General features: G+C 39.8%; 1 protein-coding gene across 7 annotated transcripts in view; it reads left to right on the forward strand.

Annotated features, from left to right (window-relative positions):
- The window catches only part of NCBP1 (nuclear cap binding protein subunit 1), a 50,204-nt gene that overhangs the window by 801 nt on the left and 30,430 nt on the right, over positions 1 to 18,973 (forward strand). The window contains exons 2-6 of one of the 7 annotated variants that reach the window (XM_070595836.1): positions 11,739 to 11,950; positions 14,718 to 14,846; positions 16,147 to 16,235; positions 16,770 to 16,870; positions 18,736 to 18,892. In XM_070595836.1, the coding sequence (XP_070451937.1) occupies positions 14,804 to 14,846; positions 16,147 to 16,235; positions 16,770 to 16,870; positions 18,736 to 18,892 (390 nt within the window). In that variant the 5' untranslated portion in view covers positions 11,739 to 11,950; positions 14,718 to 14,803. Of the gene's footprint in view, positions 1 to 11,738; positions 11,951 to 14,717; positions 14,847 to 16,146; positions 16,236 to 16,769; positions 16,900 to 18,735; positions 18,893 to 18,973 lie in introns of all 7 variants that reach the window. The other 6 variants (XM_070595835.1, XM_070595841.1, XM_070595842.1 and 3 more) reach the window with 6 other exon arrangements.

The raw sequence follows: 18,973 nt of genomic DNA on the forward strand, positions 1-18,973 counted from the left end.
GGGACAGCGACAGGGACCCACTAGTACCGGTGTCTCGTTTTGACCCTCAAACTGTCCGGAGGAGAGGAACAAAGCCGGGACTGAGAGATCTGACGAATCGTAATCTGCGCTCTGCTCCGGTGCCGGTCACCCGCTGACCTGCCTTCTTTCAAGCTGCAGGGAAAGAAAGCTCTTATCCACGCCCAAGAGATCACTAATAGACAGATGCATGTTGTTACGTTCGATTTTGAACTGGCCGTAAGCGTATTTCCCTCGTGTAAGAAAGAGTGCTGGAAAACTAACTGGAGAGCTCTTAGTTTACAATTCCTTTTTTTTTAATTAATTTTTTTGAGGAAGATTAGTCCTGAGCTAACATCTGCCGCCAATCCTCCTTTTTGCTGAGGAAGACTGACCCTGAGCTAACATCTATGCCCATCTTCCACTACTTTATATGTGGGACGCCTGCCACAGCATAGCTTGTCAAGCGGTGCCGTGTCCATACCTGGGATCCGAACCGACGAACCCCGAGCCGCCAAAGCGGATTGTGCAAACTTAACCGCTGCGCCAGGCCGACCCCCGAGAGCTCTTAGTTTAGATCAGGGGTTCCCATGTCCATTTGGAAGGTTGATCTCATGTCCCCATGGTGTTGCCGTCATAAAAACCAGGAATAATTTTGCTGGTTAAAATTAAAAAGATACGTTACAAAAATAAGTCAAGAACACACATCCACAAGAAAAAGAAACTAGGAGTAATTGTGTATTAATATTTTAGTCTATTGTTCTTTGAAAAGAGTATAGTGTACTGGTTAAGAAGCCAGACTTTGGAATCAGAGGGTTTAAGTTCAAAGCAAGACCCTACCATTCACTTGGTTATCTTGCCCAGGTTATAGCATCTCTTCAATCCTTAGTGTGTAATGATGTTTATTGTATCATCTGTTCATGCTTAAGAGGTGATAAACATTAGCAGATGTCAACAATGTAAGAAAAAATATGGAACAAAAATTTTTAATTTAATTAATTTTCTCCACTAACCTTTTCCTCTCCTTGAATATTGGGGCAGTTGTGGGTAGAGGCAGAATCACATGTATTTCGTTTTAACAATGAAACATCACATTTCTGCTTGGGCATGGCTTGGTAGGATATTCTAGCCCAGCCTTCTCATCTGACACCTAGGGTTGTAGAGTTTTAGTGGACAGGCGTACCTTGGAGATATTGTGGGTTCAGTTCCAGACCACTGCAGTAAAGCAAGTCGCACGAACTTTTTTATTTCCAAGTGCATATAAAAAGTTATATTTACACTATACTGTAGTCCATTAAGTGTACAATAGCATTATATCTTTTTTAAAAAGTACATACCGTAATTAAAAAATGCTTTATTGCTAAAAAATGCTAACCATCATTTGAGCCTTCAACGGGTCATAATCTTTTTGCTGGTGGAGGGTGTTGCCTCAATGTTGGCGACTGCTGACTGATCAGGGTACTGGTTGGTGAAGGTTAGGGTGGCTGTGGCAGTTCCTTAAAATAGGACAACAATGAAGTTTGCCACATCGATTGACTCTTTCTTTCAAGAATGATTTCTCTGTAGGATATGATGCTGTTTGATAGCGTTTTACCTACAGAAGAACTTCTTTCAAAATTGGAGTCTTCTCAAACCTCACTTTAGCAATTAAGTTGATGTAATATTCTAAATCCTTTGTTGTCATTTCAACAGTTTTCACAGTGTCTTCTCCAGGAGTAGATTCCATCTCAAGAAACCACTTTCTTTGCTCATCCATAAGAAGCAACTCTTCATCCATTCAAGTTTTATCATAATATTGCAGCAATTCAGTCACATCTTCAGGCTCCACTTCTAACTCTAATTCTGTTGCTCTTTGCATCACATCTGCAGTTACTTCCTCCACTGAAGTCTTGAACCCCTCAAAGTCATCCGTGAGAGTTGGGATCCTGTTAATGTTGCTATTTTGACGTCTTCCCATGAATCATGAATGTTCTTAATAGCATCTAGAATAATGAATCCTTTCCAGAGATTTCCAGTTTACTTTTCCCAGATCCATCTGAGGAATCACTATCTATGGCAGCTATAGCCTTACAAAATGTATTTTTTAAATAATAAGACTTGAAAGTTGAAATTACTCCTTGATCCATGGGCTACAGAATGGATGTTGTATTAGCAGGCATGAAAACAACATTAATCTCATTGTACATCTCCCTCAGAGCTCTTGGGTGACCAGGTGCCATGTCATTGAGCACTAATATTTGGAATGGAATCTTTTTTTCTAAGTAGTCTGTCTCAGCAGTGGGCTTAAAATATTCAGTAAACCGTGTCGTAAACAGATGTGCTGTCATCTGGGCCTTGTTGTTCCATTTATAGAGCACAGGCAGAGTAGATTTAGCATCATTCTTCAGGGCCCTAGGGTCTTCACAATAGTAAATGAGCATTGGTTTCAACTTAAAAGTCACCAGCTGCATTAGCCCCTAACGAGAGAGTCAGCCTGTCCTTTGAAGCCAGGCATTGACTTCTCTCTAGGTATGAAAGTGCTAGATGGCATCTTCCACTATAAGGCTGTTTTGTCTGCGTTGAAAATCTGCTGTGTAGTGTAGCTGCCTTCATTAGTTATCTTCGCTGGGCCCTCTGGATAACTCACTGCAGCTTCTACATCAGCACGTGCTGCTTCGCCGGGCACTTTTGTATTTGGCAGACGGCGTCTTAAACCTTGTGAACCAACCTCTGCTGGCTTCACGCTTTCCTTCTGCAGCTTCCTCTCCGGTCTCAGCCTTCACAGAATTGAAGAGAGTTAGGGCCTTGCTCTGGATTAGGCTTTGGTTTAAGGGAATGTCGTGGCTGGTTTGATCTTCTGTCCACACCACTAAAACTTTATCCATATCAGCAATAAAGCTGTTTTGCCTTCTTATCATTCGTGTAGCACTTTTAATTTCCCTCAGGAACTTTTCCTTTCATTCACAACTTGGCTGGTGCCAAGGGGCCTAGCTTTCAACCTGTCTCAGCTTTCGACATGCCTGCCTCGCTAAGCTTTAATCATTTCTAGCTTTTTTTTTTTTTAAGATTTTATTTTTTTCTTTTTCTCCCCAAAGCCCCCTGGTACATAGTTCTGTATTTTTAGCTGTGGGTCCTTCTAGTTGTGGCATGTGAGATGCCGCCTCAGCATGGCTTGATGAGCGGCGCCATGTCCTCACCCAGGATTCGAACCAGCAAAACCATGGGCCGCTGAAGTGGAGCCTGAGAACTTAACCACTCGGCCACAGGGCTGGCCCCATTTCTAGCTTTTGATTTAAAGTGAGAGTTGGGGGGCCAGCCCTGTGGCTGAGTGGTTAGGTTCGCACACTCCGCTTCAGCAACCCAGGGTTTTGCCCATTCGGATCCTGGGTACAGACCTGGTGCCGCTCATCAAGCCATGCTGAGGCTGGCGTCCCACATAGCAGAACTAGAAGGACCTACAACTAGAATATACAGCTATGTATTGGGGGGCTTTGGGAAGAAAAAGAAGGGAAAAAAAAAAAAGATTGGCAATAGATGTTAGCTCAGGGCCAACCTTAAAAAAAAGAGAGAGTCATGCAACTCTTCCTTTCACTTGAACACTTAGAGGCCATTGTAGGGTTATTAATTGGCCTAATTTCAACATTGTTGTGTCTCAGAGAATAAGGAAGCCTGAGGAGAGGAAGAGAGATGGGAAATGGCCAGCCAGTGGAGCAGTCAGAACACACACAACATTTGTCAATTAAGTTCACCGTCTTATGTGGTCATGGTTCATGACGCCCCAAAACAATTACAAAGTAACATCAAAAGTCACTGATCACAGATCACCATAACATATAATAATAATGAAAATTTTGAAGTATTGCAAGAACTACCAAACTGTGACACACAGACATGAAGTGAGCAAATGCTGTTGGGAAAAGGCACTGATAGACCTGCTTGATTGCCACACACCTTCCATTCTGTAAAATTTTTAAAAAACGATATCTGGGAAGCACAATAAAGCGAAGCCCTATAAAGCGAAGCGTGTCTGTGATTGACATGGAGACACAGCTAGCAGTGCCCAGACACCAGGGAAAGTGAGTCTGGGGGCTGGGGGTCGGGAGAGTTCTCTTTACTACACAGGTGTTACCATGCTGCATGCTTTGGGTTTTTTTAACACAGGCAGCTTTTTGTATAATGTATGTACAGGGCACAGAAAACACAATTTTCATGTGCTTTGAATTTGATTAATCAAACACTCATGTGCTTGAAGTCATCACTTGGGGTTTAGAGAACTTGAGCTTTTAAAGTTCCTCCCATCTTCTTAGCTTTTCTCATGCTTTCGTTTCTCCACTCTTTCTTCTTCTACTCCCTTCTAGGGCATCTCTAAAGGGGGAAAAGTGTTTCCAGAGGACAACCTGAAGAATTAGATGTGAATATGGAGAAAAACTACTTTTGCTTTGGTTATTGAGATGCTGGCATAGCTTTCATGGGAGTTAGCTTCTTTTAATACTAGCTGGCAGCTAAGTCACTGTCCACTTGGGTCTTCCTGCAGGAACCTCAGAATAAATGAGACAAAAAGAAGTAAAATAAAGAGTCCATTAATCAAAGTTTACTATGGTGAATAATTTAGTAGTGGAAGTTTATAGTTCCTCTTGAATACTACACCAAATCTGGAACTTTTATAAATTGCTGTAATTGGTAATGATCAACTAGGGTTTAGCCTAAATAGTGATCTGAATCAAATATTTTTTAGATACTTTCCTTTTAGTTAAACGTCTACTAATTTTTTTAAATTTAGAAATATTAGAAGCTTAGGGGCCAGCCCCGTGGTATAGTGGTTAAGTCTCGTGCATTCCACTTCGGTGGCCTGGGTCCGCAAGTTTGGGTCCCGGGAGCGGACCTACTCCACTTGTCAAGCCTGGCTGTGGCAGAACCCACATACAAAATAGAGGAAGATTGGCGCAGATTTTAGCTCAGGGTGAATCTTTCTCAAGTCAAAAAAAAGGGAAGATTGGCAACAGATGTTAGCTCAGAGCAAATCTTCCTCACCAAAAAAAAATTTAGAAATATTAGAAGCTTAAATATTTTAAAAGCCTATTTTAAAATAGGCTGAATTATTGTAGTTGGAATTAAATAGATACATCTGAGCATCTCTGAATTATTGTCAGCTCTTATGAGTCAGTGACTGCCATGACTTTCCATATGCTTGACTAGATAAGCATCGTTTATACAACAAATATTTAACCGTGCCAGGCACTGTCCTGACTACTGACAGTACAGCAGTGGACAGTATAAAGATGGAACCTCCCTTTTACAGACAGAAAATCAAGTCAAATGTGATAATGGTATGAAGAAAAATAATACTAGGTAAAAGGTAGAGCCTGCTGTGGGGGAGGAGTTGCTGTTTATTGGTTGGTCAGGGAAGGCCTCACTGAGAATGGCATCTCATCAGAGGCCTGCAGGAGGTAAGGGAGCAAGCCAGATGGCTGTCTGGGGAAAGCAGTGGTCTAAGAGTGCAAAGGCCTGGAGGCTGGAGCATTCCTGTTGTGATCCTAGAACAGCAAGGGGCTAGTGTTGCTGGAGCCGAGTGAGATGGGGGAGAGTTGTGGGAGATCAGATCAGACAGGGAGCAGAGGATCGGCTTAGAGAGGGCCATTTTAAAATTGCATCTCTCTGTTGCCACTAGAGGATCCAGGATCCAGAGAGACAAGCTGGAGACTGTACCAGTGAAGTTCATCTGGAGGGCAATTTATAGCCGAGTGTAAGGATCCTGGGGCCCCGCCACATCTAACTCATTTCTTAGCCTCTCTTTAAAAGCGCCCCTGAAGCTTTTCAGTTATGGGATTTGCATACAATAGCTGTTCAATACATTGTTTTGTTCTTTAAGTATTTAGATTGTCTGTAATCTTAGCCAAAAACCCATATTAGCCCCTTTTAAGGGACTTAGAATTAGGTCCTTATCTTTTAGACTGTGCCTCGTTTTTTTACTTAACTGTAGGAAAAATGAATAGAAGTGAAGAAATTTGTTATTCTGAGAAAAAGTGTAGTTTGTTTCAGGAGGTGATAGTTATCTCTCCTTTAAATCTGCTGGATCCAGGTATTTACTTTTCCCTTTTTCCCGTTGGTTTTTGTTACTTTACTTTCTCTTTCACAGGGTTGGCTTTTGTTTTCCATTTTGTGGGTCGAAAGTTGCTTACAGTACATGTAATCTTAAATAAGGTTATAAGATGTAGTACAGTGCATCTATATAAAATTAGGATCACCCTACAGGGGAAATAATTTGGTGTATTGAGATCCTTTCAGATGGGTTTTAATAGAGACCTGCTTCTCTCTTCTGTACTAGCCAAGGGTGTCAGAATGAAGTGGCAATATGTAACTTAAATTTACACTGTAAAGCTTCTACATAGTTACATTTTAATATAAAATTTGTTCTTGCTTTGGGAGTTACCATAGATAAGTTTTCTGGAGGGTATGTGAAAACATTCAGCTAATTCCCAAAATTTTATTCTGTCAACGAAAATAATCCATATCCAATCTATAAATGAAAATTTGGGTGAGTTTATTCTGAGCTTAAATCTGAGGATTATAACCCGGGAGAGTCTTTCCACAAAGGAACAGAGCACTCCAAAGAAGTGGGGGTATAAGGGTGGTTATATACCCTCAAAGAGGATGTTTCACATAGGATTGAAATGTCCCTTTTACAATAGTCGCGAGACTGCTCTGTCGGCACAGCGATTCATGGAAATAGCAGGTAGGTCTTCTGTCTCAGTGAATACAGCAGGGTGGCAGTCTGTTGTCTCCAGCTGGGTGGTCACAGGTGAGCTGGGAGGTGAGTGCAGCAATCAGTTCCTAGCCTAAGGAAAAATGCTTATCTCTAAGGAAATGCTAATGTTGGGGGAAGTTGCACCTTTATCTCAAGGGCCTTTGTTCTGGCCATAGGAAATGTCTAAGCAGATATGCAATGCGTGCTCAATAGCCACAGTCAGGCCCTTTTGAAAAAAAAAGTCAGGCCGAATTAGGTTTATACCAAATGGCTTCCTCATATACTCCAATATATCCTATTGCTTGCCATTTTTATTTGTCATTTCCCCCTTTTGATCTCTAATCTTTCGATAGAAAGCATTGATGATCAAAATATTGTCCCTCGGCGCCAGGGTGGTTGCTGCCTGCCCTGGGTCCATCATGTCCCTCGGTGCTAGGCTTTTATTTCATTTATTTGCCTAGTCGTCCACGTTGGGGGGAAATAGTGGACAAGCATGGAAGTATATTTATTCACAGAGGAAGCATTTCATATGTTATGTAATTAATTTAGATTGTTGCACAAACATTGCATATGCGCTTTTCTATGACACCTTGTATTTACATTGTATATGATTATAGAACAAGTACAGTAACGATAATAACAGCATTTTTGAAAGGATTAGTCTGAAATGCATTCTTAGTCATAGTCTCTAGCAGAAAAGGAAATTTGTCTAGGGTTATAAGACAGATCAACCATCTCAAGCCGTCGAGCAATCATTACTCTAGTTTGTATGCTACTCTTACAACACTGAGTAAAGAAAACAACAATTAGTTTGAATATTATGACTAGTACAAGAATTCCAAGAAGTAGTAAAAATAGGAATTCCAATCTGGATTGGAAAAGGGAACTGATACCGGAAGGGAGCTAACCAAACAACTCAAGACTGGGTGTCGGATCGCATAAGGCATCCACTTGCTTCTTCATATGTTTTAGCAGAGATGACACATTGGAAGATTCATGACGTGTAAAAGCACAGCATTCAGTCTGAATGATTGTCTATGTACCACCTTGGGATGCAGTAAGAATATCTAAAGCCATTCTGTTTTGAAGGACAGCCCCTCTCATTAAAGGCATTTCAGTATTTAATGAGACTATTCCTGCTTGACTATCGTTAAGGGCTTCTTGAGAAAATTTAGTCAGATCTTCCATGTGCAGTAATGACATATTTTAGCTCCAAAGAAGGAGCAAATATGGCTGCAAATATAGCCATACCAGTGGAGCACTGAACAAGTCCATCCGGTCTTAAAGAGAAGGAGATTGGCAACAGGTTTTAACTCAGCCTGACTCCTTCCCTGCTTTTAAAGGAAACTCCGGGTGCAATGTTTTAGCCATCCAGGCAGTAGCCAAGGCCAAAGATTTGTTCCACATAACCATTGAGTTCCATTAGGAGTCACTCGATAAATTCCTGGCCTTCAAGACCAGTCTGTTCCAAATTAATCACTTTAAGTATGATAGCATTCCAAACAATTATAAAATAGGTATACAGTTTAAGCATAACAAAGGTTTAAATGAGGAGATATAAGGTTGGGAATACAGGCGTGGTCCGGAGTCTTGGGACAGCTGTCTACAACAGATGTCGTCGTCTTCTCCTCCCGGTATTGTCCTTTCCAACAGGGCTGCGAAGAGTCTTATTTGATGTCTCTCTCAATAAATAAATTCTTCAGGTTACAGTCCATGATCCTTAAGTTCTGGGACTTCTCTGTAAGAATCTGCTACAGATCTCTGAAAGAATCAGCTACAGATCTTTCATTTCTTTTAAGCACCACAATAAGACCATGAAAACATGTAATACATCCCTTAAGCAAACCTGGTTTATATATTTCTTCATTTAATTGCATAGGCTGTTGTATTATTTAAAAAGGAGACAGCCGATGTTTACAAAAAGTACAGATCTAAGATTAAGGAGCACTAGCAGAAGAGCTTTTGGCCGTGAGAGAGTAAATGCTTCTGAAAGCTTGCCAATTAAGTTCTAGTTGTGCCATTCGTTTTACCAGTCCTGAGGATCGAGGATGGTAAGCACAGTGGAAATGCTGCAATATTGGCCAAACATTACAAACAGATTTGAGTTTCCCAGTCACTGTGTAACTCGTGAGGAATTCCTCAAACAGGAATTATTCTAATAGTAATTACCTACTGTTAAAGCCGTTGCTCTTCTGCAAGGAAAGGCCTCAAAACAATGTGAGAACATACAGATCATTACAAGATATGTTTATCCTTGAGATGGTGGCATTTGGACAAAGTCCAATTGTCAGACCTCAAAGGGTCCTTTAGGAAGGAAAAGTGCCCTTGTGACCCATGGAGTGGGTTTCTTATTGGGCCCGAACCACATCTGCGAAGGGGTGTCAAAAATTCCCCCTTTTGACTGCCACATCTGTTTCTCTTGTTCTGTGTCAATTTCTTGAGCCTGTAGAAGGAAATCTTTTACTGGGTTAGCAGAGTTAACAGAAAGTGGCAGGCATTCTTGAGGCCAGACAGTGTAACATCCTCACCTACACTTAAGTAAGACTCATTTGTAAACCAAATTAAACAATAGAATGTAGTCGTGGTCTTCTCTCCCTTGTGATGTTGGAAGCAAGGTAACAAGGTTAATGGTTGGAGCAAATTATAAATTAGTTCCTGCATCCAGGGGGCAGGCAGTCAAGAAGACTTCTAGATGTCAGAGTCAAAGCATCTTTTTGCAGCTTGAAATGTCTGATAATGTCATCGGGCATTCAGGTATCTTTTTGAGTGGCTTACAGCTTACACAGCAACAGATAGGAATCTCTCTTAAGTTTCTATCAAGTTGTTCAGCTTCAGTTTGCAAGGTTTCAGGAAAAAGAGCATGATCAATTCTCAATGATTCCAAATAAAAATGAGGGAAAAATTGAAAACATTAGTTTGGAGATTTGTAACCAGATATTTCAGTAGAAGAATTCAGGATCCAGTTCAGTTCACAGGTAGAAAAAAAAAAAACCTGAAAGACAATTAACAGAACTAGGTTCCAACATCCACAAATGTGCATTATAGTTTTTTTTTTTACTGAAACATAATTCTTCTCTGCAAAATCACCCTCATTTTTACCAAAGATAGTCAAATTAAGACTAATTGGTTTGCAAAATAAGTTTAGTTTCAAGAAACTTGGCCCAATTATTTACATAAGTGCAGCAAGAATAGCAATTGATCATATAGGCTCTTAAATCTGCTTTTGCTGGAATTTTTTTATGAGGAATCTCAGATTGAACTTTAAAGACTTCTCGAGGCCAGAAAAGCCAAGCCAAGGATTTGTGCCATCAGGCCTTGCCTGCACTACCTTAGATTTGGGTGAATTTCTCTCCTTTCTTGAGATTCTCCAAAATATTTCGAGGTTCATCGCACCTGCCAGATAAGCAAGCTTCCTTACTTACCAGGTAAGATTGCTGGAATCTCTCTCTGTAAAGCAAGGTACCAGGCCCATATTTCCAAGTGGCTTTATTTCCAGAAAGTCAACCTTATTCCTCAAAGGCAGTATTGTCATATCTGAGTCTGTATCTTTCTCTCAAACGTGATATTTCAGTCAAAGTTTTGGTAAGATAACAAATGTGTCCTGTTACAAGGAGAACAGATTCTTATTGAGCTTATGCAAATAACTATATTGCCATGAAATAACCATACTCACTCACAAAGGGTTTCCAAATTCTGGAGGGATCAGGTCGGGAGAAAAAGATAAATGTTTCAGTTTTGCTCACAAAGGTATAATTTCACTGATTGCTATAAGACATGGTTAGCATAAGAAAAAAGATTTCCTTAAATCTGAGAAAACAAAACAACACATCAAAAACAATATTTCAAACAAAAGTCGTAAAAATTATAATAATCCTCAGTTCATTCAGTCCTGTATAACCGGCTCTTGATCTTAATCTCTGTTAGCAGTTTTGTTTTTTAACATTAAAACTCATTTGCTTAATTGGATTTACTTTAATCTTAGTCTACTTCACCAGGCATAAAACTCCTTTCAGAATTTCTCCTTCACATACCTTCTACAACTTTCTTTTTGCCTTCAGAATTTGTCCCATGCTTTCTTTCTTCCCTTCTAGTATATTAGGACAAATTTATCTTTCTTAACCAACCAAACAAAATATTTCCATTGTTTATACCCTTTTTACTGAAAACATACATTTTAACTTTCCTTGAATACAGAGCTGTTTTCCTTAATTTCCAATAACTTTAATTACATATGTTCATTAGAACTTTTAACCATTAACAGACCCTAGTAAACACTAAAAGGTAAGCAATTACAAATTGTCTTTTATATCAGCATTCTAAACACTTCATAATTTCTAGGAACACATCACTTTACAGTAAAAGACCCATAGACTTTAGCATCTCTGCAATAAAAACCAAAAGCAGATAAACTTAGATGTTTAGCAACATTTGTTCTATCCAATCCAAAAATTACCCAGATACTCAGATTTTTATCATTTAACTTAACTTGGCAAAACTCAAGATTGTTACCAAAAGAATTTCGGAGGTGTTTTTTCCAAGTATACAGACCATAAAACAGTGATTGTACCCACTTTCATGTATTTAAACCGTTTGTTTCCAACACTTATGTTCAGATTACCTATGAAAACCTCATGAGACATTAGACAAAACTGGTCCTCATTTAAAGCTATTATTTTGCTGACGAATTTCTAACAGACAGCATGAACTTATTTGACTAGTAAACCCAGGCTGCATGCCTGCATCGTATGCAAATACCAACTCTGACAACAAGACTATTTTCAATCAAACCAACAAACTTAAACAAGCTTTCATTTACCAAAGGTTAATTCACATCACGTTAACTTTGAAAGACACTGGGTTAATTTCTACTACATTTAGAATTTATGTAAGCACTTACTTTAAGCCAAAACTTTTGATTTCTCAGAAACTGGGTTTTAACTCAAATTACATTCCAGGTTGATCTACCTGTCCAACTGCATCACAAAGGCACAGACAAACCCAAGTTTTCGATTTACAGGAGGTCCAGGTTCCGGTCAGGTCCAGCCTGAACTTAAACTCGACTTGGTGACAACAGAAGAGATGATGAGCAAAACAGACAAAGAAAAGAAGAGAAGAGATCAGACCTCGCGCTCATGGCCTCTTCCAGAGGGTTATCAAGATAAGAGTCACACAACAGTTCCCATGCTGGGCACACAACCCCAGCAGGACAGTTCACAGAATAAATCACAGGTCTCCTAGCCTTATAACTGACTCAGTAGGTGACTAAAATACTCAATGAGTCAACTGTCAAGAGAGGGCACCCCACTTAGGGTTGCTGGGGTGATCAGGCCCAGAAACCCAAAGTTGGGGTTCCCAGGGGTGGAGCCTTTTACTCCTTAAAGATTTCTTTGTTTCCCGGTTGCAAAGCTCAAAAGGAGGCGAAAATGGCCATTGTAACTCTAAGAGAGATGAAGACATTTGGGTTAGTTCTATTCAGAAAAACCTTTTGTAAGCGCTTACTTTAAGTCAATGGAATAGAGCTCTTTAGAAAAGAAGAAGGAGATGAGCTCTGAGATTCCAAAGGCAACTACAGAGGAGATGGAAGGGATAAGCGGGTTGGGACCGTTTCTGACTTCTTATCCTTTTTTTAAATTCAGATACAGTCTCTGCCAATTTACGGTTAGTCTCCTGTAAACAATTCACTTTATCATTATTATGTTTTGAAGCCTCTAAATGCCAGTCATAATAAGCTTCCCATTCTTTTGCTTTAGTTTTAGAGCCGGCTCTTTCTACTTGTGCGCGCAAATACAGTAGCTTTGAGATATCGAACGTTCCCCACTTTGGCCACTTAAGTCATTCTTAGTTAATCCTTCCCATTTTGTTAGATACTTGCAAGCATTGCTTCCATTCAGGAAACCAGCTGGAGTCCCATTGGGAGGTTGTCCATACCGGGAGCTGGCCGGCTTTAAAAGCACGGTTTTCCCATTTCCTTTTTGCTTGTCTGTTTTTTCTTTTTTTGTTTTTAAAATAAAGTCTGAACAACTTCTGAGGACAGTGTAGTGGGTCAGAAGTGTGCTGCTTGTGAGTGTTACTCCCTATAGAAAGGTCGTAAACACTGTCTTACGTGGCTCGGTTTTTCCTCCGGCAGTCTAAAACCACCATGGGGTTCGGAAGCACGGGTGACCAGCCCTTATGTGCGCGTCCCCGGATGAGCCTGTAATTAATTACCGTGAATGAGAGTGGAGTTCCCTATGGGACCGCTGCCCGGCGCGAGGATTGATCCTCTGACACTCCCACTGAGGTCCTTAGTCACCTAAGGGTGCCTTTTGGTAAAGGCTGGGAGGAGCAAGTGTCCCTTTTCTTCAGAGCTGAGGACATTCAGTCTCTCATTTCTCTATCAAGCAGTTTGTTCAGACTATAAACACAACTCTTTCCAATTCAAAGCCAAATTAAAAGGACAACCAACCCAGCTCACTCCAAGCTCCTCTAAGCCCCTGAGGCTTAGGAATTCTCTCTAGGTTTTTCTCCACCTAGGAACTGTACCGGTACCCCTCAAAACCTCTAGTCTTAAGACCTTACCCAGCTCATATAAACTCTTGGACCGTCAACTTAAAGTAAGGAGGTCCGGGTTTCAGGAGAACTCACCAAGGTCACCTGCAGAATGCAGTGATCCGGGGGGCTCAATGGGCCCTTATTGGTACCGAATGCCGGTTCAGTGTAGATTCCAGGTGGCCTCCGGTGGGTGTCTCTGAAATCCTGCCGCGACTATGCCAAGAATTCTTAATTAAGGTGTTTTATTTTACCTCTCCATGCTCTTGCCCAGTTCTCTTGGGTATGTAGTTTCCCCCTCCTTCATATTCTCTCGAATATCAGGTGAGAGTGGGGGCATCTCTTACTTCTTAATGCTTTTTGCCTCCTCCCATTCTCCAAACAGAACTTGTCCTGCCATATAGTGAAAACGGAAAGAAGAGAGAAAGGAGGGGTTACAGTTCAGAGATAGGGCTGTGTGCTTGTATTTTCTAGTTTTTCTTCAGAAATGCTACTTTCTCTTCCCACGGCATTATTTTCTCCTTTTCAAGCTTACAAGAAAGCCTGGGAGGGTTACTTTGAAGGCTGGAGAATGATTTCGAACTGATTTGGGAACAAGCCAGCTGGATAGTTAATTTAGGGAGGGTGTGGAGGTGGGATATGGGATAAAGATTTGGCAAAGTAGATGGGCCAAAAACAAGGGAACTAGTTAAGGTTTAAAAAAAGACCAAAAAAAAAAAAAGATAACTGCTCTCATTCAGCTAGTTTTCCAGCGTCTGCATTCTCCCAACCTTACCCGAATCTGGTTCTGAAGAACACTGTTAGTATGTTCTGCTTTCTAGAAGTTTGTCGACGTCAGCATCACTGACATTTTGGGCTGGGTGATTCTTTGTTGTGGGAGTTGCCCTATGCAATGTAGTAGGTTTAGCAGGATCCCTGGCCTCTGCCCACTATATGCCATAGCACTCCCCAAGTTATGACAACTAAAGTGTCATCAGAGATTGCCACTTGACCCCTGGGCGGCAAAATCTCCCCTGGTTGAGAACCACCCCTCCAGGAGAAAGGCTATTTTAATGTCCTGGCTGACAGCTTCTATAAACGTTGCATCAAATACGCAGTTTTTTTCAGTGAATGAGTCCTGGAAATAGAAGACCTCTGTGTGAAAGTTGGCTCTTCAGGTGGGGGAACCTTTATAGATCCTGTGACTAGGATGTCATGTATACTTGAGAATCAGGGTCACTCATCCCACTATGCCACACATGTCCACGACTTTACGTGGGCAGATAGCACCAGGAATACATCTCAGCTGTCATGCTGTGTGCCTGTTGTATTTCTTATGGCATTATGCATTCAACACTATATTTATTGGTTAAGCCAGATCATAATAACTAAGTGGTACAGAATCAAAGCACACAGTGCTTTGCCCTGTGACCTTTTATAATACTTCCGTCTGGTGCTATCTGAATAATAGTAGATTGGTTTTATTCAGCTTAAGTTCAAGTGGTACCTGAAGATCATTTCAATCATTGGAGACTTTTGACACCTCAAGCTTAGAATAGCCAAGTGCTGTGTTCTATGAGAATCATCATACGGTTCAAGCCAAATGTTCCAGTGGCAAGTAAGTGATTATGAACTATAAAAATCATTCAGTTCCTTTGGCTGTGCAAGTCTGGAGAAGGTTGAAGTTATCTATAACTTGGCTCCTGAGTAACCCTGTATCTAACTGCAGATTTTCGTTTCCCTGTCCACATGCCATCCTAATAATTAGTTGGTAGAAGTAAAAAATTGAATTATATTGGGAGACTAGCCAACATTGTGTATAGCAACAGCATCACGTTCCATACTTAGCACTGTTGTTTAAAATTTTTTAAGCCTTATGTTATTCCACAAAAGGATGTAAGGTGCATGTGTTAAGGTTTTAAACAAAATGGTAAGAGATCATTAACAGCAAGAGTGAACAGTAGATAGTCCAGTGCCTAAGGTTGATTTGTAGCACAGCCTCATTCAAGTTGAATTCTTTAGCAACCAAAAGGACGGATAGATGATCAGTAATGATTTCAGAATGGTAGATCTTTCTTTTAAGCTTGTTTGAGTGATATGGTTTTTTAACATAATAGGATCAGTGGTTAAAGTAGGGAATCAAGAGCCAGTTAAGGCAGGGAATCATTCCCCACCAATTTTGATGTAGTGCCCAGGACTTTTCTGAGTATATGTCTGCCGATTGTAACTGTCATTGTTTGGGATGAACTATACCCTAGTGCTGTGTGGTCTATAGAACCAAAACTGTTAACTGAAGACCTAAGAGCCCGGTCATCTGTAAAGCTAGTGAGGAATCCTAATGTTTTGTGCTCCCTTTCCCATCTTTTGTTTTCCTCTTTATACCTAATACAAAAGCTTTTTCTTTTTCCTAATGAAGGTTTTCCCAAAACATTCAGCTTGGTTTTGCACCCATGTTTCATCAGTTTACAAAATAATTTTCATTATTAGAATAATGAGTACTCCTGGCACTGAGGTTTTAAGAACAGCAACTGAGGATCAGTAAACAACTCATGTTTAGAGAATGGGAGTAGAAGTACATGAGAATTGCAGTGTTCTAACTGCTAGTGGTTGGCAAACTGTGGGCACCGTTCCTGCCTATCCACAGAGATGGACAGTGCTGCTGCATTGCATAGCTCCCCGGGGCACTATCCACACAAAATTTAACATCAGTAATGCCTTCTGGAGTTATTATAGTGTCCCTAGGTATGAAGACTTGCTTAATCTAGGCTTGTCTGAGGAGTGGAGGGTCAGTTGAGAGCTACTGTGTGTAAAAAGTAAGGCTTCTGGTAGAAAAGGGAGTGTAGCATTAAAAAAGTTAAATAAAATTTGTGATAGCACATTCATCATGTAATGTTAATTTTTTTACATTGTTGAAACAGGGGGACAGCCTCACAAAAGGAGAAAAACTTCTGATGCAAATGAAACTGAAGATCATTTGGAATCTTTAATATGCAAAGTAGGAGAAAAGGTATGCACCAAAATAGGTACAGACTGATGGGCTTAGGGTTGTAGTTGACTGTGCTTGTCGAATTTCTGCAGCTGAAAACTTGATGATCTAAGTTTTAAGCAAAGCTTGTGTTGTCATGCATCTGTATCCCAAAGTAAATGCGTATTGAAACCCTTGGGATGCAGATAATTGAGAGTTAAATGTTTTTAGTAGTTTTCATAGAGTACGTGTCTTGGAAGAAACCTTAGGAAATAGTCCTCTCAATTTATAATGAAGGATCAAACCAATTCTGGATACTTGAGGTAGTTTGCCCAGTCATGGTGAGTGCATTAGTTAGAGAGAGAGAATAGAGCCCGTGGTATCCTCCCATTTCTAATGCTTACTCTGTCTTAGACTGCTTACTTTTAAAATCTCATTCATTCATTGATTTCTGAAAAACAATACCCAAATTGATTTATGCATATAAGACTTGCACTTTTTTAATGCTCATCTAGAATATTTTAATTCACTAATGGATGAGTACTTGACACATATTTAACATGCTGTCCTCTACAGAGTGCCTGCTCTTTGGAGAGCAACCTAGAAGGCTTGGCTGGTGTTCTGGAAGCTGATCTTCCTAACTACAAGAGCAAGATCTTAAGGCTTCTTTGTACAGTGTATGTATGCAAAAGATTTATGAATCCAGGTGATAATGTATTATCTACTCTTAAATGCTTTGGGAACGTTCAAAAGATGCGTGTATGTTCTGAATGTTCTTAGCTTTCCTTCTATCAGGAAATTTGTACAAATGAAATGACCTTTGGCCCTTTGGTGAACTCTTTTTCTTAGAGTATAAATAAGACTAAAACAGCATTTTCCTTATGTTTTGTTTCTTGGAACCTTATAATCATTTGAGTTGACTATTTCTAAGTGAGACAGTAGACACTTTCCACATTCAGAGATTTTCTTTTAAGCATGTCGTTTAAATATATATAATAGAGTTTAATTTATATTTTTAACCAGTAGTGCCAGACAAATTTGAGAACTGGTCACTTGAGTAATAGCCCTTCTTGGAAGACCAAAGACGCTTTTGAAGTTATTAATAGGAGTAATCTTTCTCTGAGTTAGGTTAGCTAGAACAAGTATCAGCATTTAATTTGTGAGGAAATTAAAGTGGGAAAAGTCTCACGTGAAATCATGAGGGTCTCTCTGATGGTGGAATTATTCAGACTTTCTCATCTCTCAGATAGACATTGATCAGTCTGAATTGTATGCCTTGCAAGGAAGTAGCTATGACTTCTGGATAAAGGGGCCTTTGTACTTTAGATGAAATTATAAACTGTCTGTAAGATATTTTTAAATTATGACGATCACTCTTAAGTTGTCATTTCAGTTATGTTTTTAATGCTTACAGCTCATTTTTTAAATTTAAAATGTACATACAAATTGAAACTGTCTGTGGATTTCACTTTAACCCCTCCTAAAGTACAAATAATTTGAGTTACAGTTTTTCAAAGGAATCCAGTTAATATTCAGGAAGACATGTCCTTAGACTAAGAAACTACTAAGAAAAGTCATTTTGCTAAAGTTATCCATAAGAGGCCTTCTGTTGTGAAAGCATTTGTTAGAATGGAGTAGATTTATGCTTCAACTCTGATGGGCACCATGGCTTTTTGGGAGGTGGGGGGCATGGTACTATTACTGCAAGTAGTTTTTAAAACCTGAATTGTTCCTAACACCCCTGCTAGGTACCCTGGGAAAACACAGTGTAAGAGAATCTGAATGATGTTGAGTTCCTATTTGCTTTTCTTTTTGAGCTGATTTCTAAAGGCTGCATAATTTAGGAAGTAACATTTGCTTTTTCCAAAGGTTTATTTCTGTAATCCTCTTCCTTTTCAAATAAGTTTAATGAAAATCAGCACACTTGTAGTAAGCAAACTGGGATATAAAGAAACCTTACTGTATCAGAGTACCATGTTAAAGACTCAACAGTTTAACTGTTAGGAACTTCGTTGAAACTGGCTTTGGTTCTGAGCTTTTTCTAAGCAACTTAGAATACTGTTTCTCAAACCGGAATTCTGATCCCTTGACGAATGGTTAGCTGTGTTTAGACTTGCTGCATGCTGCAGCTCCCCCTTAATGATCCTGCAGGAATGAAACTTGTTTCACCCAGCAGTTCCCAGATATTTTACCTTGGAAACCATTTTCTTTAGAACTGCCATTTGATTCCACTAAACACATTGGAAGAAAAACTAGTGTAGCATTAGTTATATTTATGTTAATTTGATAACTACACAATTAGAATATTTTACTTTCTTAACTCTTGGATTAACTAACTAGAATTAAAATGAAAAGTTGCCAGGGCCATGTCTGTAATTCCTCTCAATATTTATGCCTTATCTGAAGTTTTTTTGAAAACATAGCTAAAAGTAATCCTGTTCCGAAGTTAATAAAATGATAGGCTTATATAGTCTAAAATTCAGCAACTTAACATAATGCTGCTGTTTTGGGGTTTTCTTGTTGTACTGGGTTCTCAAATCAGTGCACGGCTGTTACCTGAGAAGTTGACCATTTATACAACGTTAGTTGGACTGCTGAACGCCAGGAATTACAACTTTGGTGGAGAATTTGTAGAAGCCATGATTCGTCAACTTAAAGAATCATTGAAAGCAAACAATTATAATGAAGCTGTGTATTTGGTAAGTTATTTTTTTTTTTGGTATATTATGACAGTGTTGGAATGGAGAGGAGAGGTGAGCTACAGCCAAATAATTTATCCT

The sequence above is a fragment of the Equus przewalskii genome, chromosome 26 (assembly GCF_037783145.1).
Source record: "Equus przewalskii isolate Varuska chromosome 26, EquPr2, whole genome shotgun sequence".
NCBI classification, from domain to species: Eukaryota; Metazoa; Chordata; class Mammalia; order Perissodactyla; family Equidae; genus Equus; species Equus przewalskii.